The following is a 24,351-nucleotide window of genomic DNA, read 5'->3' as shown; positions in this document are numbered from 1 at the left end:
GCATTTGACCTACGACAAAGGACTAACTTACTTGCTTAAGGTGGCTCTACATTCCTGTGTAACTACGGCCTCATCTAACGAATTTCTCGGTCTAGCTAGATGTATCCAGCTTCGAGCTCCAAGTTGGGTGAGGTCAATTTTCAATTGTGCGCGCCACCTGATCCGCGGTCTTCCTCTACTTCCGGGCCGGAACATTGGTTTCCATGCGCTCTACGTGAACCACCCATCTAAGTCGATGGACTTTTACCTTCCTGGCTAAGTCTACATCGCTGAACACGAAGAACTTTTCTCTCAAAACGACCCAAGGTGCTTTCATCCGCTTTTGTCATAGTAAATGCTTTTGCACCGTATAGCAGGACGGGGATGATGATCATCTTATACAGCGACACTTTGGTAGCTCGAGTAAGGGCTTTGCTACTCAATTGCTTTCTTATTCCTCTTTAATTCGTACAGTCTAGAGGGTCTTCTTTTTTCAGGATCGGGCAAACAATACTGAGGTTCTATTCATCGTTCATGCTTTCTTCCGACCATATCTTACAGATAAGTTGGTGCATGCTCCTAACCAACTTATCTCCAACTGCTTTAAAGAGCTCGGCATTCAGGCCATTCTCTCCAGCGGCTTTATTAGACATCAGCTTAGATATGGCAATCTTTACTTCGTCTGAGTCGGGAGGACGGGATTGTTGGCTTTCGACGTCACCGTTATACAGTCTGCAGAAGTGCACCTTCCATATCCTTAGCATTGACTGCGGTTCCACTATGATGTTTCCACTTTCGTCTTTTGCAGTATTCAGTTCTAGGTTTATGTACTTGTGAATTTCGTTTCGCCTGTTCAAAAAACTTTCGAACTTCATTATTGCTTTTAAACCTTTCAACATCTTCAATCGCATGCTTCACATGCTCTCTCTTTTTCCTTCCTGACTTCTCAGTGTTCTTCTCGCCTCTTCTGCTCATGGAGCTCGTGAGCAGTACCGCTTTGGGTGCCCGATTTTTGGCTGCATTTGTCCGCCGACATTCTTCAAGCATCTTCCTATTTTGCCTTGTGTCTGGAAACTTGAAGTGCTACCTTGGCTACAACAAAATAGTGGTTCGAGTCGATGTAAGCTCCTCGGAAAGTTCGGACATCCATGATGCTGGACGCGTGTCTTGCGTCGATCGCAATGTAGTTAATCTGGTTGACAGTGGATTGATCTGGGGAACTCCAAGTTCCTTAATGGATGTTGAGGTGTGGAAAACTCGTACTGGCTACCATAACGTTTCACTACACAGCAAAATTGATGAGCCCGAATCCGTTGTTGTAAGTGTTGACGTGCAAGCTCTTTTTCCCAATTATTCTACTAAAGTTGTCTTCCCTTGCAAGCTTGGCATACGACAAAGAACGTAGCATCATATTTTGCTTACACACTTTCAATAATTGGGGTCTTTAAAATGCATACAAATGATTCGGATTGTTATCGAAAAATCAACAGTAGAATTCACACTCACTCAAGAAAGAAGAAGAGTCAGAGATCTGATAACCTTGTGATTGTACAAAAGCTGTAGTAGTTGAGGACCTCTGTTCAGTAATGGAACAACCATTGGTTTTATAGGTTAGAGAAATTAAGTACGTACGTAGTAAGTAAACATTATTCCTTAAACCTGGAAAGATATCATACCTCATGAGTACTGAGAAGTTCACCAACTATCTTCTGCCACTTTTCAACAATCTCTTTAAGAACGAAGAAAATATTTCGCCAAGTTTTGAGTCAGCTGTTGTTATACCAGTTTAAAAACAAAAAAAAGTTGACAGAAACTTGGTTAAAAAGTATAGAGGAATTTCATTACACCTACGGGTCTTAGGCATGGATTCACTTTCAGGACACTCCTATTCTCCTAGTTCTTGAATGATATAGTTTTGCATTTAAATGAAAGAATTGAAATGCTTAATTTCAGAATCAAAATACTGATTTAAAAATACTCAAAAATGTGGAACCTCGCAGTAAATCTCAAATAATGGTTTTTGGTGAAGGAAAGAGACAACGTCCAGGAAATATATGTGGAGGTTTGGAAAGAGAACCAGTTGAGATAGTGGAGCCCTATAAAAATCTTGGCCTAACATCCATAAATCCTAACTCAAGATCCAATTTGATGAAAACTGAAGAATGCAAAAGAAAAACAGGTGGAACAGTTTTAACGACTTTTTATGAAGAGAATACTGCACCTTCCTTTGACGACATCCACGTTTATGCTCCACACTGATTCTATTCTTAAAAATCTTAATTCAAAAAACACCTTGTTGTTACCTTGGATTGTGGAAACAGTTGCTCTTAAAAATGTATTATATTTTGACCAGTTGAAGGAGCTTGCTGAGAGAGCTGAAAAGTGAATATCCTCTACTTCTAGAAATGAGAAATTTTTTGCAGATGAAAGCTAAAACTTAATCATACGTTGGATTTTTCTGTTTCGGGTTTAAAAGACTCTTTAAAGATTTTAAGGAAATCTCGTTTCGCATAATTAAAGCTCACAAAAAAACAAGCCATAGTGCTTCCTCCTTTATGAGTAACCACCATAACCTTTGAAATTTCTCAGTCACTATATGACTATTTACTTGCTTTTAAAACCCGAAGAATGTACATCTTGTGTAAATAATCTCACCAACCATTTCCCAGAAAAATGGCTTCAAAACATTTATGTTCTCCAACAAAATTGACAATAACTTTAGAACCCAGAAGTCAATAAATACACAACCATTAAAACCATAAACATCGTTCGGTTGACACAATTGTGTAGGCGCAAGAAGCACCCCCCATATAATTTACTGATGGAGGTATATTTTCAATTATTAATTAGTCCTATTTCCAGTACCATTCCCAGTCCCATTTATCGAATGTAAGTCTTCTGTTTAGGTTTTGTTGGTTATTTACCAACAAAATTGCCACCATTAATCGAGAGAAATCCTAGCAAAGGTCCTTTAAATAACATTCTTCGCCTACACCATACAACATTTTCTTTGCATATTTCACACCACCCCCCTTCCCCTAAAAAAAACCTATTGACTCAACCCGTCCCGTGAATATATTTCCCCCGGATATGAATGCAAAAATGATGATAACGAAGTAAGGATGAATTAATGATTGATGATTATTCATCAGAAATCAATTAAGGACATCACAACTTGCAAATTACTTCTCAATACAGATTTATATATAAACGTTTATTCCTTGCACGATTGGCAAGTTTTATCTGTCATCCTTGCACTACCAAAAACAACAAAAAAGTAACGCGAAGGAAATATTTAAGGAATTATGTCAGCGGGCTGGGCGTTGTGACTGCAAATTTTGAACAAGCTGTCATCCGTTTTTTTTTCGGTCTTATTCAATTCTGGTGCCTTCCAAAAGTGGGAAGCAGTGGTTTGGACTGGAATTGGGATCAGGATCGGGTGGAAAAAAAAAAAACAAAAGATAAAAAGTTTTGTTTGGGGCAACACAACCAATATCTTTTAATTACTTTTAAACCAAAAGACTAATAATTTTTTTTTGGTCGAACCAAAAAAGGAAAAAGTTTATTCGGAATAAATTTAACATCAACTCGGCGTGCTCAGAAAGTTGAATAACTTTTTCGGACAACCAGCCAAAGACGACAACCACGACTATGACGGGGATGGAGGCGGAGTCGCCAGAGCGGTAACAGTGGTGGTCGCTTGGAAAACATTATTCCAACATGTTGTCGTCGTTAACAATCGAAGATTTTCTTTTTCTTTTGGAAAAGTAAAAGTTTGTTTATTCTTTTTACTTTTTTGCGACTGTAGCATATTTCATGATTTGCAAGGCTTAATTAATTTTTGGTGTTAGGATATTTAACTTCCTGATTTAAGGATTTGTTTCCTTTTCTTTCAATTGAAATTACGGCAGCCTAATGAAAAATTAACCAATTTAATTCAAATGAGTTTGTTGATGGTCATTGAAATTATTCTTATAGAAAATAATTATAATTTTGTTTTGAAATACGAGCTTACTGTTTTCCTTGAGTTTAATGCAATTTCTTAACAAATTTAAGGGATGGTTTTTATTTTTGGAATTAGTCCTTCTAATTCGTCGATCTTCAATTTCCCATATATTTCCTATGGAGTTTAGATCTGGGGACGGCTTGGCCGTTTTGTCCATTTCAGAGGCTACAGATTCTTAGCGTGCGAAAGCATTATAAAGGTTGAAAAAAATATCTCCCTTTCACATTATTGTCTTTCGAGTTTTGGGGCAAAGTGTTTTGGGCGATAGTTCTTTATCACTTTGAACCGCGGGGGAATAGTTTCGAAAATTCAGAGCCGGTCAAAACGACACCAAAGATATGAAAGACGGCAGAAGACCGGTGACGACGAATTCCGATCAAATAATGGGAAATATCGGGTTAGACCGGTGTGTGGCATCGCCCAGGAGATAGGAGTTAGTTACCAAATCATTTTAAACCCACTGCAGAAGACTGGGTACAAAAAAAGCTTGAAGTTTAGGCGCTGCATTTTTTGACGCAAAAAAACCTTCTGGACCGATTGAACACCTGTTGATATCCGCTAAAACGGATAGAACTTGTTTTTGAATCTGATGGTGACTGGCGACGAAAAATTGATCACATATCAAAACATCAAGCGCAATCTGTAGTGGTCGAAGGCCGGTGAATCGTACCAAACAGTGCCCAAAACGGGATTGTCGGCCGGGAAGTTTTGCTGTGTGTTTGGTGGGATTGGAAGGGAATCATTTGGTATGAGCTGCTTCCATACATCCAGACACCTAACTCTACAATCTACTGCGAACAACTTGACTACTTGAAGCAGGTGACCGACCAGAAATATCCAAAAATTGGCCAACAGGAAGGGTGTTGTGTTCCACCAGGATATCGGCAAACCACACACTTCGTTGATGGCTCATCAGAAGCTACGGTAGTTCAGATGGGAGGTCTTATCGCATCCACCAAATTTTCTGAACATATCGCCAAGTATTTACCACCTGTTGTAAAGTTAAACTCAAAATAGGCTTGTGGAAAAAGGATGAATTGGTCCAAGTTATGCCCTGAAAAACAACCTTTCCTTCCCTCCATTACCTTAGCTCTTCCGTGTTTCACAGTAGCATTGGTATGACGTTGATTAAGTCCACGTTGGAAACCACTTCATCAGAAAGCTTACAATCGAATTTGGACTCGTCCGAAAAGATTACTTTTCTCTAATTTTTAACGGTTCAGTTAGATTGGAGGATTTGTAAAATGTTCTTAATCGGCGAATCACTGATTTTGAAATGCAATATGTTCTGATATTTTGATAACACTTATTCCTCTTTTATATTCTTCTATAATTTTTTCTTTTATTTCATTCGAGTATTTGTTTCCGGCCATTTAACAAAAGTTAGCTAAGAACACTGATTAGCTTGCACGTGAACTGAATAACACCTAATTAATATACCAACTGAACTTGTTTGCCAACACCTTTAATATAGATGTTGTTTTTGTTTTTGAAAATAAGGTTTACTTTACTACTTAAGATAAATTTAAGAAAAGTATTTTGCAATTTGAGCAGTACTGAGATCAAACGAAGAACTACTTTTTTTAAATGCTTTTGGTTGGGCTTAGAAAGCATAAGAGTAGTTAAGACCTTGGAAATATTGATTGATATCCATCGAATGGCAAGATACAAGATTGATACAAGACTTCTGTCTTCGATTCAACATACCTACTTTAAAGATAAATCGGTGGAAACGGTGTTAAACACCTTAGTACGCACCATCTAATACTCCCTAAATCATAAAGAGTTCACTATGGTTGCTTTCCCTGACATCGAAGGTGCTTTTAACAATGTGGACACATCTGTACTAACATCTCTTAACTTAGAGAGTTCGCTTGGAATTTAATTTTTTTAATGCTGACTAGCAGAATAAGAAACTCAAAACAGGGCAACTTTTCTGCCAGAAGATTCGGTATTAGACGGAGATCGCAAGGTCTTCTCCTCTAGAACCTTTTGGTAAATGAAATCCTAACTGGTCTGGATGAAGAGGGTTTAAAAGTGATTGAATATGTGGATGACTTTGGTATAGCGGTTTCAAGAAAGAGTCTTAACACCTTTACAGAACTCTTGCAAAATGCCTTAAAGACTAATACTTTGGGCTGATTGGTGTGGACTGGGTGTTAACCTACATAAAACCGATTTAGTCTTATTTTCGAGGAGATACAAAATTGTATTTGTTAACCCTCCCTTAAAAGAATCCAATTAAAGTTCTCAGACTAGGCTTAAACCAAAAACCAAATGGGAAACGTAATGTATAAGACAGAGTCAAAAAAGCTACCATAGCTCTCTTTTCTCGCAAAAAAGCTATTGGTAACAAATGGGGCCTAAAACTCAGAATCACGCATTGGCTATACACATCGGTAATCAGACCGATTTTAATGTACGGTGTGAACTGCTTTAGAGAAAGCTATAAAACGCGATGAAATAAATAAAAATTGACTATGTATAAGCGAATGGCTTTGCACGACCAAATCTGCGGTACTGGAAACTCTACTCTACCTAACACCTCTTGATATATTTAGCAAACAAACAGCTGCAAGCTCTGCTATTCGCTTCATACCACTATCGCAGTGGGTTAGCAACAACATTGGCCACACCGTAGTTCTAAGATACAAAGCACACATACTACACCATGCAATTCGACAGAAATTTCAGATTTCTATACCTTAGAGATCTTTTTGGGAGAATAGGGCATTTCTGGAAAACGAATCAATCAACTTTTATATAGAAGGATCAATTACAAAAGAAGGGGTTGTACTCAGAACTACTGAAAATAAGTCTTTCATTCCGCCCTCCCAATCGTTGTAGCGTGTTCCACGCGGAACTTTTGGCGATGAAAGCAGTCTTGTCTTATCTTAAAAAAAACATGATATCAACATCTGATATCTATATTTTCTCAGATAGTCAGGCCGCTATCCAAACTCTGAATTCTGTCTCTACAAGCTCTATAAAAGTCCATAACTCTCCAACATCTCTAATTGAGATGGAACAATATTTCAATGTATAGCGTTGCTGGGTGCCGGGCCATAAAGACATTCCAGGTAGCTAAGGCAGATGAACTTGCCAGGAACAGTAGAGTACAACCCATTGTACCACGTTTGGCAAATGCTGACATACCAATCGTTACTTGTAAGCTTTTGCTAATGTAAGACGCTATGAAGAAGGCAAATACCAGGTGGAACAATATCACCAAGTGTCAGGTCACAAAAAACATCTAGCCAACACAGGATTTAAAACGTTTAAGGTACTTGCTATCTCTAAGCAGATCGCATATAAGCTCTTTAATAGGTGTTATAACAGGACACTGTCTAACAGGAAAGCACGCCAGGCGGCAAGGCGTAGTCTCAACTGACTTTTGCAAAATCTGTATGGACGATGAATAGAAGGAAACAATTCTTTACCTTCTCTTTACATGCCCTGCTCTGAATCGAAAACGCAAGAATTACCTAAGGGAATTCTTCTTTAACGATCTAAACGATCTAAATCATATCAGCATTATCAGCCTCTCATGTTTCATAATTGACTCAAACTGGTTTCATTGACCTTAGGAGGAAGCCTCAAGATTCATGTGGTATCATAGTGGACCATTAAATTGTTCCTATTCCATCACGGATAGCCAATTCAACCTAACCTTATCCATGCACTGAAGGCGAGTAGAGGAGAAGATGGTACGGCGAGCTGTACTGGCTGCGCAGCAATGCATAGACTTAGGCAGAAGGATAAAAGAACAACGACTGTAACAGCTGGAAACCAATGCTCCAGCCTGGAAAGTTTTCGAATCCACACCCACAGGACGCACAACTTAATAGAGAAGTTTGTTGAGTGAAGTCCTAGTCCACAGAGGACTGTAGTGCTACCTTAAGTAAGCAAGTCGCGTTTTAAGTAAATGATAGTTGTTTTACCAAAAGCATCACAATTAACTTCAACGTCCCGTTTATCTCTTCAAAAATAAGTTACACTATAAATTATTTAGTAAATACTATTCCAAGTTTCTCCAATGTCCTCTTTTAATTTGTCAGGCTGCTCCTAATGATTCATGTTTGCTTAGAAGATTAGAAATTAATTACGAATGAATTTTGATGATATCAGTTTCTCTCATCATAAACAAAACAATATACACGATTAATTTGACTGCTGCACAATACTAAATAAAATACGTCTACCCAAAATAAATAAATGAATACCACTAAACAAAATACATACTCATAATATGAATATCCTTTATATTCATGGGAAAATGTTCACATGAAAAACAACACAAATTTGCGTCGCCACTTTTGTTATGTGGATGTGCGGGTGTTTTTCTATTCGTCCTTTAACCCCAATATAAAATAACAACTGAAAACGAAAATGAAAATGAAAATGAAACATAACAATTAAGCAAACAAACGCTATGAATACACTTAACGGTAATTGACTAAATTAAAAGAGATATCAGAATGCTTAATCAAATAAAAGAATAAGATGAAGATTACAACCACACAAAAATGGAAACCTATATTTGAACAACCCCCAAGCCCCAACCAAACCATCAGGATACTTCATGCCAACTTCATATGAAAAAGGATACCCTCTATGTCATAGTCATTCACACAATAGGTCCTTATTAATTTAATGTCAGTAAATAAACAGCACGAAGGTACCAATAACTTTCTTAATGAGAATAAAATACGCATCAGCAATTTACAGAAGTACGCCTCGTGTGGTAGAAGGTCCGCTGCCACCACCACAGTCGCGTATGTAAACAATTTGGCGAACCATCAACATTATAAAATAATAAAGCCACGCAAATAGTTAAATGTCCTTAATAAGTGGATTTTTTTGTTTTTTTTTGTTGTTTCCTGTCTCATTTAATTGATTGCTGGATCAGCGGCATGTCCCAATTTATTGGTATGACCAACTGGCTGTTGTGTTGTGGTCATCGTTAAGAAGGCTTTAATTGTGAAGTGCTGCTGGGAGTTGATGGCAGATCTGTGGCCAGAGGAAGGACGTGGACTTAATTTGTTAATGACGTAATGATTAAAATTAATACAGTTGCCGCAATGCTTTCTTTTTTTAACATGATTTTCTTAGGAACGCTTCGAAAATTGTTTGATAGCATTTAACATTAAATGTTTATCATCACATTAAATTGCCAATCTTTTAAAAATAAAATACACACTAAAATTTGTATAATTTCTGAAAATATACAATTCTATTAAGCTGGTTTATCCAATGATTGGATTGAATAGTTTCGATAATGATTATTTTATAGATCTTAGAAAAATATCCAACAACGATCGAAACGAATTTTTGTAAAATAATAACTCCATAGGTACAAAAAATTAAGATTGTTTTAATCATTACTTTAAATTGACTCCTTTTTAACTTCCCAAAGGAAGTTATTGTAATGGGTCCGATTTTTCGAATTGAAAATTTTGACATTTCTCGACGTTCAAGGTGCGTGCGTGTGTACGTACGTTCGCTACGTTTTTTTGGTCATCCATAGCTCAAGAACCAGAAGAAGTATCAAATTCAAATACATTTTGTTATACAGATAATAAGGCAGAAAGATACAGAAAGGGCTCTCAAGAAAATTGCGTGGGTGGTTTTTTTACCATAGCAGTTTAAAAAAAAGGTGAAAATTTTGGTTAACCCTAAATATCTTACGAACCAAAAACGCTAGAGACTTGTATTAAATTTTATATAATAAACTGTAACGTGATCTCAAAGAAGTATATTTTTTGAAAAAAAAATCTATCTAACGGTTTTTTTCTAAATCAAAAAAATTTGTCACCTCCTAAATTTAACGACTTACATATGATTTCATCTCCAAAACAATTTTGAGCAACGGAGAATAATGTTTTTAAAATCTGATAAAATTTTGAGAAAAATCGAATTGACAGTTTTCTTACAAAAAATAAAAATTTTAAAAAAAAATTTATAAAAGTTGGTAAAAATTGATTTTCGACTCAAATATCTTTTAAAAACTTTGAGATATTGACTTTAATTTACTTTTATCTTTCAAAAAATATTGTTGTCAACATTCAGTAAAATTTTGAACAAAATCGAATTGACAGTTTTTTTTATAAAAAATTAAAACCCGAACAAAAATTAACAAAAGTTGGTAAAAATTGAATATGGATTCAAATATCTTTTTTAAGAACTTGAAAGTTAGACTTCAAACTTATTTTATCTTATAAGAAATATTGTTTTAAGCATTTTGAAAGATGTTGAGAAAAATCGAATTGACAGTTTTTTTTACAAAAAATAAAAACCTTAAAAAAAAATTTATAAAAGTTGGTAAAAATTGATTTTCGACTCAAATATCTTTTCCAAAGTATAAAATATTGGCTTCAAACTTATTTTATTTTACAGAAAATATTGTTTTTGATATTCAGTGATTTTTATATAAAAATCCAACAGTCCGTTTTTTTCATAAAAAATAAAATCTATAAAAAATAGTACGCAAATTTGGTAAAAATTGATACGAGTACATGTAAACAAACTTTTAAGCAAGCCAAATCGACAGACGGGATGGGAAGTTATCAGTGTGGGTCGCATCCCAGCCTATTTTTAAGTATACAATTAAACAAGTATATCTGTATAATGGTATACAATTTTAAAAAAAAGTAAAAACGGTATGATTTCATTGTATAAATATTTTCATTATATGACTTATGTATATTCCGTTATTATAAGCATTCTGTAGTGGTAGCTAGCTCTGAAAAGTTTGACAAGGTTCGCCCAATTTTAACCATTTAAAATTTCAATTCTTTCCTTCACTGATAGAGCGGGTTTACCAAAGTATACTCTTCTTTGCTGGTTAAAAATTGGACACAAACTGATGAAATGAAAGCAATCCTCTTCAGTTTTCAAGTTACATTAATTGCAAATTTGGTCAAAGTTTCCGTTGTAGTGTATTACATTTAAATGTAGAAGTTCGCATCTTGATTAAAAAATTAGGGAAATATCTTTATAGGAGAAAGAATCTTGGAAGTAATTCTTGTCACACAAGTTTTCTCCGATTGCCGGGCATTTTCAATCATCTGATTTCGATTATTTTCTTCAAGTTTTTGGATGATTTCGTAGAACTTCGTTTTCATCTGGACAATATTGTTGAGATTGATTTGCACAACTTCTCCACTGGAAGCAGCAATGTTTTCCCATGTCCTCATCCACCAGTCCTTATTCCGAAATTTGTAGAGCATCATACATAACCGAGTTTCACGTAGACCAAGCATTTTAATTTAATAATCAGTATGTAGCTTTAGACTTAAAGTAAAAAGTTTTGGCAGGCCTGTTTCCAAATAAATTGAATAGTTAGGTGCTTTTAAGGGAACATTGAATATTATCTTTAAGAAATTTCTTTGAAACATTTCAATTTCTTTGTATTCTTGCACACCCCATATTTGTGCCGCATAACAAAGCGAAGTTTTCACGACTGCATTGAAAATATTATATTTTGTAGAAAATTAATGTGATCTTTAGAAAAGATCTTCTTTCGAGTTACATTAATTAAGCTTTGTGAAGTTTTTGCTTTTTCTATAAGGTGCTTTCTATAATGCACGGTTGGATTAAGTAAAACTCCCAAATACTTGCAGAGATTATTAAGGGTGGTTAGATTTTAAGGGCCGATACTGATTTAAAATAAATCAAAAATTATTAAGGACATTACTGTAATTTCTTTTTATTACGAACTTCCCATAGGATGTTATTGTAATGGGTCCGATTTTTCGAATTGAAAATGTTGACATTTATCAACGTTTCAAGGTCCCTAGAGTCGAAATAAGATATTTGTAGACAGATATTTATGCGTGAGTGTGTACGTAAGTTTTGTCGTCCATAGCTCAAGACCCAGAGAGATATCGACTTCAAATAAATGTTGTTATACAGATGATAATGCAGAAAAATGCAGAACGGGCCTCACGAAAATAGCGTGGGTGGTTTTTACTTGCGACAAACATGATATTACGATGATAGAGAAGTCAAAAAAGTGGGTCCCGAGATTACGTCCAGTCTGTTTTGTCTGTCTGTCCACGCTCCTACAGCCTAAACCATTGGGTCGATTTAGTTCGACAGATTCGCGTTAGGGATTTTTTTCTAAAGATTAAAAACTTACAGTGGCCCCCATACAATTATTTTGTTCAAAAAAAAAATTCGAATTTTCTCAAAAACAAAACGATCGATTTTTTTTTAATTTTCTCTAAAATTCTATTTTTTAACTTGGCTTCTTATAATAAGAAAAACATATTTTTGTATTGCTCAGGAAAGGTACCGCTTATAGACCCGTTTTTTTGTTTTTATTTTTTTCAGCAACTTATGAACTGATTTCAATATTTGTTTTTTCTGAATAAGCTCCTATATTGCTTTAACAATTTTTGATTATCCAACAAATTTTTAATTTTTGGATTTTTAAAAAATATTAAATTTTTTTTCAAAATTCTATTTTCAAAAACGGATCAACATTTTTCTACGAAATTAAAATGTATAGCGTATATTAAAAATCACTAAACAACTGCATACCAAAAATATTTTTATAGCAAAATTTTAAAATTTTATATATAAAAAATTACTTTTGAAAAAAAGTTTTGAATCTTAAAATAGTTTTTTTTTTTAATTATTTTAACACATGAATAGCAATTTCTTGTACTTGTTCATATGCTTTTTTCTTTTAAAATTTAACGAAAAAAAAGAATCTGAACGTAATAACTTCTCGTTTGCGCTAAAAACTTGTAGTAAAGAAGGAATGTAGTATGTACCTTCTAGATACCAATAACATTCCTTCATGTTAACATGTCCTTATCTATCTATCTGCATAAAGCTGAGCACGCCAATGAACTATTTTTTATTCGTTTTAGACACCTGCCTAACTACACAACCAATCGCTTTACAATTTAAACCTACTCGTACATGTTCTTTCTCTTACTTATCTTCAGATAATTTACTTTCCATCCTGGTTCTTCGAATATTTAAATAAAATCTTGGGATGAATCGCGCGGTTATTTTGACAAGTCAAATGGTATTTATATCTTTGAAGGCAAACTTATTTTGCAGGTATATTTTTAAACCTTATATAGGTACTTTAAACAGACTCTTAGCATTTAGGAGCAAGTTCGTAAGACCCAGTCCTGCATTTTATCTTTACCATAGCAGTTTAAAAAAAGATGAAAATTTTGGTCAACCCTAAATATCTCACGAAACAATAACACAAGAGACTTGAATAAAATTTTATATTGTATATTGTAGCATGATACCAAACCAGATATCTTTGGACAAAATCCAATAAACGGTTTTTTATGAATAAAAAAAACTGAAAAAAGTGTCACCTAGAAAATTTTACGAAGAAAAACGATTTCATCTCCTAAACAGTTTTTTCCAACGAAAAATAACGTTTTTAACACCTGTTAAAATTTTAAGAAAACTCAAATTTACAGATTTTTTTTTAAATAAAAACCTAAAAAAAACATTATTTAAAGTTAATAAAAATTGATTTTTGACCCAAATATCTGTTCAAAAACTTGAGTTTATGGGTTCAAACTTATTTTATCTTGTAAGAAATATTGTTTTCAACATTGGAATTGACAGTTTTTTTTACAAACACCTAAACAAATTTAACAAAAGTTCGTAAAAATTGATTTTCGACTTTAATGTCTTCGGACTTATTTGATCTTATAAGAAATATTGTTTTCAACATTCAGACAAATTTTGAGAAAAATCGGATGGACAGTTTTTTTACAAAAAAATAAAGACTAAAAAAAATTTTAGAACGTTTGTAAAAATTGAATGTCTTTTCAAAACTTTGAGATATTCTCTTTAAACTTCTTTATTTATAAAAAATATAGTTTTCAACATTTAGTAAAATTTTGAGAAAAATCTAATTGCCAGTTTTTTTACAAAATATAAAAAAATTAAAAAAAAAAACAATGCTAAGACTTGGTAAAAACTTATTTTCTTATTCTCAAATATTAAACATATTGTCTTCAAACTTTTTTTATTGTTTTCGATCTACAAAAAATAGTACACAAATTTGGCAAAAATTGATGTTCGGTTCTTGATATTTCTAAAATTAATTTCATTCATCCAATTTGTAAAAATTTAAGAAATACTAAAACATTTTTTTTTCGACTAAAAAACTATTTAACAAAACTAGATTTTCAAACTAAACTATTTCTTTATATCAAAAATGTTGTTGGTAATTTTAAATTTTTTAAAGAATAATTTAACTGTAATTTTTTTTTAACCCAACCTAAAAACCTACAAACTTTTAAGCAAGACAAATCGAAAGGCGGGATCAAAAGTTATCAGTGTGGGTCGCTTCGCAGAATCTTTTTATAATTTTTTGATGAATTAGTTATGTTAAGAACAAAATTTAAGCCTTGACTTTGGCAGCACACCTCAATCCGATGGTCCAAATTTTCGATGACGCTGGGGCATAATTAAGGTTCTATGCCGTTAATGTGCCGAATTATCTCATCCTTTTGCTTCCGACTAGTTGCTGGCTTATTGACGTACACCTTTCCTTACAAATAAGCATAGAGAAAGAAGTTCAACGGCCAATTAACATTGCAACCACTTAATTTGGAATAACCATCGTTTTGTTAGCTGTGTGGCAAGTGGCACGGTCCTGTTGAAACCACATAGGCTCGTTTCACGATACACGATTTTGACCGTACGGCAAAAAACCGGACGACGACATTTTGTTAGAAGCGCGAAGAAGAGCATATACGCTTTCATATTATACGGTCACGGCAAAATGCTGGCCCCACGCCGTGTAGTATAGTGGCGTACGTTCGATCGTGTGGCAGAGTTCGATCAGCCACCTCAAGACACAAGCACAGGAACCCTGCATATATCGAGTTTTACAGTACGGTTAAAACCGTATAATGTGGAATTAGACATTGATTTGGTTTATGCCGTCCGGTTTTTTTGCCGTACGGTTAAAACCGTGTAGTGTGAAACGAGCCATATTTTAAACATTGATATCTTCCAATTTTTGGCCATAAAAAGTTTGTTTTTATCTCACGGTAGCGAATACCGTTTATCAAAGTAACTGCCTGGCTGGCCTCATTGAGATAAAAATACGGCTCGAAGATGCCTCCAGCTAATAAACTGCACTCTTTGTGGATGCAATTCTGCTTATTGACGAATCAACTGAGGTCAACCTTTACCTCATCAGTTTATCACTGAAGATGATTTGCCGTTTCTTGCCACCATTCTGACCATTACGGAACGTGACAATTAAAATGGTCAAGAGGCTTAAGTTCTTGAGTCAATTATACCGTGGAAGCGTGTAAATGAAAGTCTATACGCATAATGTTTGTCCACGATGAGCGTGAGAGGTGCATCTGTTGTTAACGACCGCTAGGACGAGTTGGATTAGGTTTGTACGAATATTGGAAAGATTAAATTTACTGAAAAAATCACGACCATTTTCATAATAAGCCTATATAGCTTAAACGCACTGCTCGATTGTGTTCTTTTCAATTGTTTAAATTGAGCCAATCTGAAATTGCGTAATGTCAAATAAAATGCAGAAAAAAAACTTGACATTCAAGTGTGATTAAGACTCACTATCGGCCCTTAAAATGAAACCAACCTTTACAATTTAGTTTAAACTTATTTGAAAAACAAAAATAACAAAAAAAAAACAAAAAACAAAATGAAAGTTTCCTAAAAAATAAAAACAAAATTTTAATTTTTGAGCAGATACAAATTCTCATCAGTATCAATGACTGCTTTAGGTTGTTTTCATTTATAAAAATTAGCATCACGTTACAATCAATTCAGATTCTTCCAGAAAATGTAATCTCAAAAAAAAAACAAAATCTCTTTGAATTACAAATTCAACAAAATTCAAACGTAAATTGCTTGAAACAATTCTTTGTTTGTTTTACATGTGTAAATATAAACCTTTAAAAAGTAAACTCTACATTTTAATTTAAACAAATAAAGAACACACGAGTGGTTTTCAATAAAGTTCAATTAAAAAAGAAAATAAAAAGTATAAAGCTAATATCTCTAAAGAATATGCGGTAGACAAAAACATAAATATGTACATTTGTACTTATTATGTATGTATTGATACAACATCATAATATTGTTTTTAAATTGTTTAAACTATAAAAAAAAATATAACTATTTCCACGTGCCAATTAAAATCTTTTTTATTTATTAATGTTGCCTATATTTGATTCTAATAGCTGAAAACTTTTAATTCTTTTCTTTTACTTTTATAAAAACTTGTGTAAATATTTTTAAGATTTATTTTGTTGACAAGTTCTTAGCAGAAAAACAGACAAAATATTTGTACTCATTTTGAGGAACAAAAGAATCAAAAAGACAACAATCTTATTTGAATTTGAATGCAATCTTCAAAGGCAACACATTGATTTAAATGAAAAGAATGCACTCTTTCGAATTTAACACCGATAAGAGAAAACGCTATCTGCAAAAATGGCGACGTACAATGCGTGGTCTTGAATATTTAAAGTTTTCATGTCAAGTAAAAACTTGTGGAAAGGGGTAAATATTCCTTTTGGAGCTATTAAGGGCAAACTTTTCTCAATTTTTTGACAGAATTCAACTGCAGTCAAACGGACTATGCTACATCAACGAAAACCGTTCTATCGAACTTTTATGCACACCTAGGCATGATATAGCCAGAGTCACTGCAATATGGACCGGACATGGGCATATAGGAGAGCATAATCCTTTGCAATATTCACAATACGCTCTGACCAGTTTTAGAATGTTAAGCTTCGGTAGGGCATTCTTTAAAGATCTTGACTTGATTAATCGAATATCTTGACAACAATTAAAAATGTTACTTTCAAACCGTTTTTACTAAACAACCTAGTTTGAAATAATCCCTATTTCCTACAATTTAAATCAGTCTTTTCTTATCATAAGGATTAAAAACGAAATCCTTTTTTGACACTTCATTTGAATTTATTACCTCCCTTTCCCACTTAAACCTTGTACTTAAATAAAATTTCAATCTATAACCTTTTTCTGGACATTTGTTTATTTAATCTACAATCAATTATTTTAAAATTTGAATGTACTTAAATTTGTCTATTTCTTCTTTTTTCCAGATGTCAAACCATATCCTTGCTGGCAACTCAACTCTAACTAGCTCAAAAGAACGCTTTGACAATTAGAAAAATATGTGGACTTCGTTAAATGAAAAGGGTTAATCCTTAAACCAGCTTAACAAAACACAAAACAAAAAAAAACAAAAGAAAACCTTAAACACCTAAAACATAAAAACAGAAACTTTCAATCTAACAGCAAAATATTTAATTTAATTTTTAAAGTCAAAGTTAACAAAAAAACTATAAAATAACTTTTTAAGTGAACCACAAATAAATTTGTCAAAATTATTTCAATTAATCAACAAAACAAAAAAAGGACCAAGGATCCAAATAACTCACCAAGAGCTTCATCGTTGCCGTAAATATTTAAAACACACAGAGATGAATTGCTGCAGCAGCAACACTTCCACCATCAGTGCTGCCAATCTCTGCGGAGTAAGCTGCTACAAGAACAACTGTCGGAAGTAAAATTAATTACAAGAGTCCTTGGGAAGTTGCATGAAAAATATACTACAAAATATTCTGGCCAAAGGATGTCCTGATAAATTACTCGCCCAAAAACTTACGGCAAAATAACAATAAATTTCTATTATTCTCACTTTTTCTCTGTTCTACCTTTCGCGCTCTCTCTTTCTCATTCGTTTGTTTACTCGCTTATTCATCACTATCTGCTTTTGACTTTCTGTTTCTTTTTGTAAAAACCAAAGCTGAAAACTTTTTCAACTAGGCGAAAAGGACACCCAGCGCCGCGAAGCACAGGAATAACGTGGAGCGATGAAGGGACCTAACTATCCACCACCCACATCAAGGTGACGGCATTTTGAAGAGGCTCCCCAAAGTCTTCGTCGTGTTCGTTCGCTCCCGTCACCACCGCACCGCACAGCACCAACATCGTCGTCACAGTCACCGTCTACGTCACCACCATCGCCATCATCAACAAGAAAAGTTTTGTTGGACAGGAAATAGGCTTCCTATCATTTCCCATCAGGACGGACGACACCGCACACACATCGAGCCAACTCAAATCCACAGAGCCACATGAAAAATGTTCTCGAATGGAAACTTTTTTGTTTACTTATTCATCGTTTCGGTGCAGCTGCATCTAATTTCAGCCGAGACAGCAACCATTCGCCGCATAAATATTTCACAAAATGCCACACCCTCGACCACCGCCAACGCAACCGCCGCCGCTACCGCCAATGCCACCACCGAAGACCTATTAACTAAATCAAACAGCAGTAACAACGAGCTGGATAAGGAGCGAGCCTCATTTCTGGCCAACGAAAAACCGGTACCGGATGTGGACGCGAATTTACTTAAAAATAATCACACGAAATCAAATCGACGACGCGAAAAGTCTGTTCCCGATGAGAACAATCTCCGCGTCCCGCTCGACATTTCCACCATTCATACCCCAGTGGATGACGCTGGCGCTGCTGCAAAAGGATTTCGAATTGAACTCTCCCAAGGGGATATTGAGCAACTTCCGCAACCTATGGCTCTATTCGGGATGGGTAAGTCTGCAACAGCAACATCATCTGGCGGTGGCTACCACCATCACTCATCTAACCACCATCGAGCTCCGGTAGTAGCGGCAACAGATGGCCTGCTAGGCAGTGGGCCACTTCCGGTGTTTCCAGAGCGCAGTGATGCAGTTTATTTTGTTGTTGCTGTGATTGGTGGTGCCAAAGTGTGGAGTCGCACTCTGGCAAGGTCTTTAATGGAAATGGGACCACCGTTTGGCAGTCCCCTCGGACCACCCCTTCGACCGTTGTATGTGGACTTACCAGCTAATGGAAAGTAAGTACATGATTTATTCAAGAGTTTCTTATTACTCCGAGTTTTAGGTTAGGGCATTTTGTGTGTGTGTGTTCTTTTTTTATAATTTAAGAGCAGACGTTGGCAGAGTAAACTTAAGTTATTCAAAAAGCCTAAGGGCTTGAGGACTGAGATTTAAATACAAATAATATTTGAGTGTTTTTTTTCATTGAGGGTCTGTCCTTTCTAAAATTATTGTGACAAAGGAGTGTTAAACAAATTTGTAGATGATCTATATTTTTGAAATTTTCAAAAGGTTCTCTTTTCCAGAGAAAAGATAAGAACCTAAGCAGTTTCGTAACCGTTTAACCGGATTTCTAGCTGGTATCCCAACACAGAACGAAAAAAGTCATAAAATAATAATGTTCTACTCAACACAAACAAGTTCTTCAAAGTAAAGCCTTCAAAAAATGCAAGCATAATCCGAACAAACTGTCGACCCTGGATAATTTAATACTATCTGAAAACCCTATACTTTTCAGAGCCTTAACAAATTCAACGATTTTGTTGTAAAATTTTTCAAAAAAAAAGTTCGAAAATGTTGCTAACGCTGCTAATCTACAACTGAATGGCTTATTGCTTACTTTATTTTTGAATATTACCAACGCTTTGTTTATTAAAAGTTTGAATAAATCACTTACCGTGTAGTCTTAGGGGTAAATCAAAGTTAATTAATTTAGTTAATTAATTTTATTTTTGTTACTCATTTTCACAAAAAAAATCACAAAAAGATGGAATATTGCGCTAGATTCTTAGCTTGCGGTACAAATTGGAATGAAACTCAGGCCTAAGATGGCTTCCGGTTGACATGCATCATGAATCTCCAAACCACTCAGAATTGTAGTAGTCCGAGAAAATATAATTGTCATGTTTTGATTTAAGGTATTATCTTCGAATTTTCCATCAATATTCCTCAAGTTCTTGAGGACCTTCTGTCGATACTACATTTGCTTCCTGACTGTAAATAAAATAGCTATATTGACTTATAGATGTAGTTTCTTGTTTTGTAAGAGCGAGAAGGTCTACAAGCAGATCAGCAAAACCTAGTTACTCAAATAAAAAATTGTATCTGACTAATTCTAAAAATTAGAAGTTTTGTGTCAGGAATAATTCTTTTATTAACTTCAAATAGGAAGTTATTGTAAGCGGTCCGATTTGTCGAATTAAAAAATGTTGACATTTTTCTACGTTTTAAGGTCCCTAGAAACGCGATCAATCAAAAATGCTTAAAGAGATGTCTGTTCGTACGTTAAGGATACCATATCTCATAAACCAATACAGATTCGACTTTAAATAAATTTTGTGTTACCGACAACAAATTCAATTCAATTCAATTTAAGTTTTTGTTTATAAATTGAGCAACTTCGAATAATTGTCAAACCTGAAATTAAATCAATTCTTAAACAAATTAATTTAACAAACTCTTACAATAACGTTTCAAACAGCTGCTAGAAGTCAAATCGACATTTCTTTTACACAAATAAATAAATAACATTTCTTTTACACAAATAATAAATAAAATTAACTTCAAAATAGTATCTTGATAACAAAACACAAATATTGACGTCCAACTTTCTTAATTTTATAAAAAAATCTTGTTATTTTTATTTTGTTATGCTGTTACCAAATTGAATTTCAAGTTGTTTCATGCCATAGAAATATTGTTGCTACCGCTTTTTAGTATTTAAATAAATTGTTTTCCTAATAAAAATTCATTGAATTAACTCCTCAAATACATCTCCACCGAAAACCGTAGAGATTGAATGTAAATTCTTTGATTGTACGTGGACTCTATTTAGTTCCCAGTACAATATTGAAATTATCAGTGTGGGACGCTTCGAATCATTTAAACCCTAAGACTTAAATGGAGGCCCCCTTCCCCTGCCAAACAATACAATGCACTTTCTTGCGCAAGGCATTACAACTTGATCAGTTGAAAAATGTCAATGTCAGAATTAAAACCCAATTCAGAAGCGATTTACTGCAGGAAACTTAAAACTTTCCGAAATGTACTTCTGCTTTCGTCACCAGAATTAAGTTTGAACCTTCCATGCGCTTATTCTTATTTGATTTGCACAAACAAAAAAAAAGTCTGGTACGGCCCTCGTGAGAAATATGTTGTTGTTTTTTTTCAGAATAATAGAAAGTTTAATTTTGTTTAAACATACGAGTAAGTGTATTTCAAATCATTTACGTTTTCTTGTTTTCATTTGCCATTCCTAATTATTATTTATTCATTTCTGTTTCCGTTTATCAAATTACGCAATGCTTTATTTGCTTAGTTTTGCAGTACTTTCAGTATAAAACCCCGAGGAATTGCTTGAAAGTCAACTAGTTCGCACTCTTCCTCAGACGGTTTAATAGCTACTAAAGTTTTTTTCTTAAAAAATGTTCGCATTCAAATTGGTGTTCGTCGCTCTTGTGGCAGTTGTTGGCCTTTCTACAAGTGCTGCCCTTCCTATTGATAAAACTCTAAGCAACGGTGGTTCTCTTGTTGAAGCCGAAATTCTTAAGTCCAAAATTGATGCTGAAGTTGATGTTGGTGAAAAAAAAGCTGAATCACTTATTACAGCTGAAGTCGGTAATCGTCTACGTAGGGCTGTAAATACAGACGGATTTACTAGTATTGAGCTTGACCTTCTTCCTCTTGATGAAACTCTAACGAACGGTGGTGGATCAACTATTGATGCCGATGTCGATGCCAATGTTCTTACTCAATCACGTACGATCAATGATGGACCTCTTGCTAATGTCAATGTAAAGGATAATCTTGAAGCCGAAATTCTTAAGCCCAAAATTGATGCTAATGTTGATGTTGGTGAAAAAAAAGCTGAATCACTTATTAAAGCTACAGTCGGTAATCGTCTACGTAGGGCCGTAAATACAGAAGGTGCTCTTGATATTAACCTTGACCTAGGGAATATTCTTGGAGGTAATAAACCAATAGTGTAAATCTATACAATAATTGTAAAACAATACAATAAAATAAATAGTATGGACTTTTGAGCAAAGTTTTCGTATTTTTATTACAAATATTATATTTAGTACCATCTGATGATCGATTTTCGCAACGGTTAGCTAGAAAACACGACCACTTACTGCTAATCTTAGTCTGTGAAAAAATGTTTTATTTTTGGGTGAGTAAAATATTTGCTGAATATGCTCTAGATTTTGGTTGGCTCGATACAATAGTGCGCAAATTAACTTTCCAGAGAAATAGTTTACGACAAAACAGGTATTGTTATCAATGGGACACTGAATATGTTGTTTGCATGGATCTCGAGGTAACCAACTGAAATGGGTTGACTAAATGAAAGCTCATTGCAAGTGCTGGCATTTATTGAAGGAATACTGGCAAGCCAAGTCTAAGTTGAACACGTAGGTTTTAAAAACCTTTTAGTTATATTGTTCACGGAAGTACATTTCTGCATGAACGAAAGGTATTCTTCCCGACCGATGCATCTCACTGTCAAGTATAGAGATTCTTTTTTGTGGAATTGTGGAATGCTTTACCTGACTCTGTTTTAATAATTTTAGTATTAAAATCTTTAAGACCAATGTGCACTAGTATCTTCTTTTTAATCCTTAAATTATAAACATGTCAAGACTCGGTACTTACTTAAAAACCCTTGAGTGCCTGTTTTTCACTGATAATTTTCTATTGGTGAACTTTAACAAGTATTTTTTAAAAGTGTTGATTTTTATAAAACAAATTCTGTCAAACGATTATCCGAAAAGTTTCCGATGAAAGACCTATTAGCTGTAGCCTATTATAACACGTAGGCAAAGCTACTCATTGTGACGATGGGATTAAACTTAGAGTAATCCTTAAGAACCTTAAAGGCTACGACCGATACATATAGGGCTTGAGGATCATAATGATTATTGAGTTATCTTCCAAATCTTTTTTATAAAACCTAGAGTTCTATTAGTTTTTTTTTGTACTGTAGTACAAATAGTCAGTAAAAGTCAATTTAAAGTCCAAGACTATACCAAGTTGTGAGAAGCTAGTTAGAGTTCTTTCAAGTTTGTTGGGTTTAACTCATATTCATAGGCAAGTACGTTATTTTTGCGCCTAAAACTCACTCTTTTACGCTTGTCAATATTTAACATTAGACATTTATGATAATTATTAATATGTCCAAGTAATCAGCGTATATCAATGTCATCGAATGTTTCAAGATAGAGAGGAAACCCTTTTTTAAAACAGAGCAAAAAACAACGGACCAAAATACCTACCTTGAGGTTCACCAGAATTAAAAATTAAATGAATTAGAATGGCCATTTTTGAAGACAACACTTCAATGATTTTCAAGATATTATTTTGTCATGTAGCTAGCTCGACTCGCTCTTATTTTCTCAAAAGAATTTTAACTAAGTTTGTCAAATGTACACAATTTGGCATATTGGACATCACAATTCAGGGTCATCTTTGTAGGATACTTGTCAAATTTTCGTTTAAAGTCAACAGATTTACAAAAATTTCGTGCATTCACCTTAAGTTCACGGTCCGTATTTGCAATTGACTCTTAATGGACAATATTCGAATAGTTAATGAATTCAGTTTTTGGTTTCAACGAAGAGACTACATTCAACATCAGAACGTGTTTAATTTCATTGTCTAAACTAACTTAAGTAAAAGAAGATGAATACCTTTTCACACTCATTGTTCTTGATTCTAAAACTTTGTTTTCTTTTATGAAGTCCAAGTAATTTAAGTTGGCAACATTATTTTAACTGGCAGACATCTTGTCAGCTGTCAAGGGATTTATTCTACTCGTAAGTTTGGTTTGGCTGTCACATGCCAGAGGTCATATTTAAATTATAATGTCAAAAGCTTACCTTTCCAATAAAATTAATGTCATGTCATTTAAAAAAAACTCATCTTTGATTTATTTCATTTCAAAGTTCTATACTTCTAACAAAAAGAACACATTAGTTAGTAATGTACACATTATCATAAATGTAAATACCTTCTCTTAAATTTTAAGGGCCGATGTTCAATGTAAACCACACCTAAACGTCAAGTTTTGTCTGCATTTAATTTGACACTTTTCAATTTCAAACTAATGCAATTCAAATAATGGAAACATTTAGGAAAAGCCATCCCAACATCATCGCAAAGTTTAGACTTTTGAGCTTACTACTTATAAATAAAAGTAATAGCAGGTGATCCATTGCTAATGCAGTTGCATCGGTCAGGAAAAATACCTTTCGTTCATGAAGAAATGTACTTCCGTGAACAATATAACTAAAAGGTTTTAAGAACCTACGTTTACGTCGTATATTAGTTCAACTTGGACTTGGCTTGCCAGTATTCCTTCAATAAATGCCAGCACTTGCAATGAGCTTTCATTTAGTCAACCCATTTCAGTTGGTTACCTCGAGATCCATGCAAACAACATATTCAGTGTCCCATTGATAACAATACCT

The 24,351-nt window shown here is 34.2% G+C and overlaps 1 protein-coding gene across 3 annotated transcripts in view; it reads left to right on the top strand.

The window, feature by feature from the left end:
* LOC129949971 (uncharacterized) overlaps positions 1 to 24,351 on the top strand; it is a 286,002-nt gene that overhangs the window by 98,109 nt on the left and 163,542 nt on the right. For all 3 annotated transcript variants that reach the window (XM_056061724.1, XM_056061723.1, XM_056061722.1), the window contains exon 2: positions 17,101 to 18,900. In XM_056061724.1, the coding sequence (XP_055917699.1) occupies positions 18,146 to 18,900 (755 nt within the window). In that variant the 5' untranslated portion in view covers positions 17,101 to 18,145. The remainder of the gene's footprint in view (positions 1 to 17,100; positions 18,901 to 24,351) is intronic.

Source organism: Eupeodes corollae, chromosome 3, assembly GCF_945859685.1.
Source record: "Eupeodes corollae chromosome 3, idEupCoro1.1, whole genome shotgun sequence".
Lineage (NCBI taxonomy): Eukaryota > Metazoa > Arthropoda > Insecta > Diptera > Syrphidae > Eupeodes > Eupeodes corollae.
Note: the sequence above shows the minus strand (reverse complement) of the source record. Positions and strands in the feature narration are given on the sequence as shown.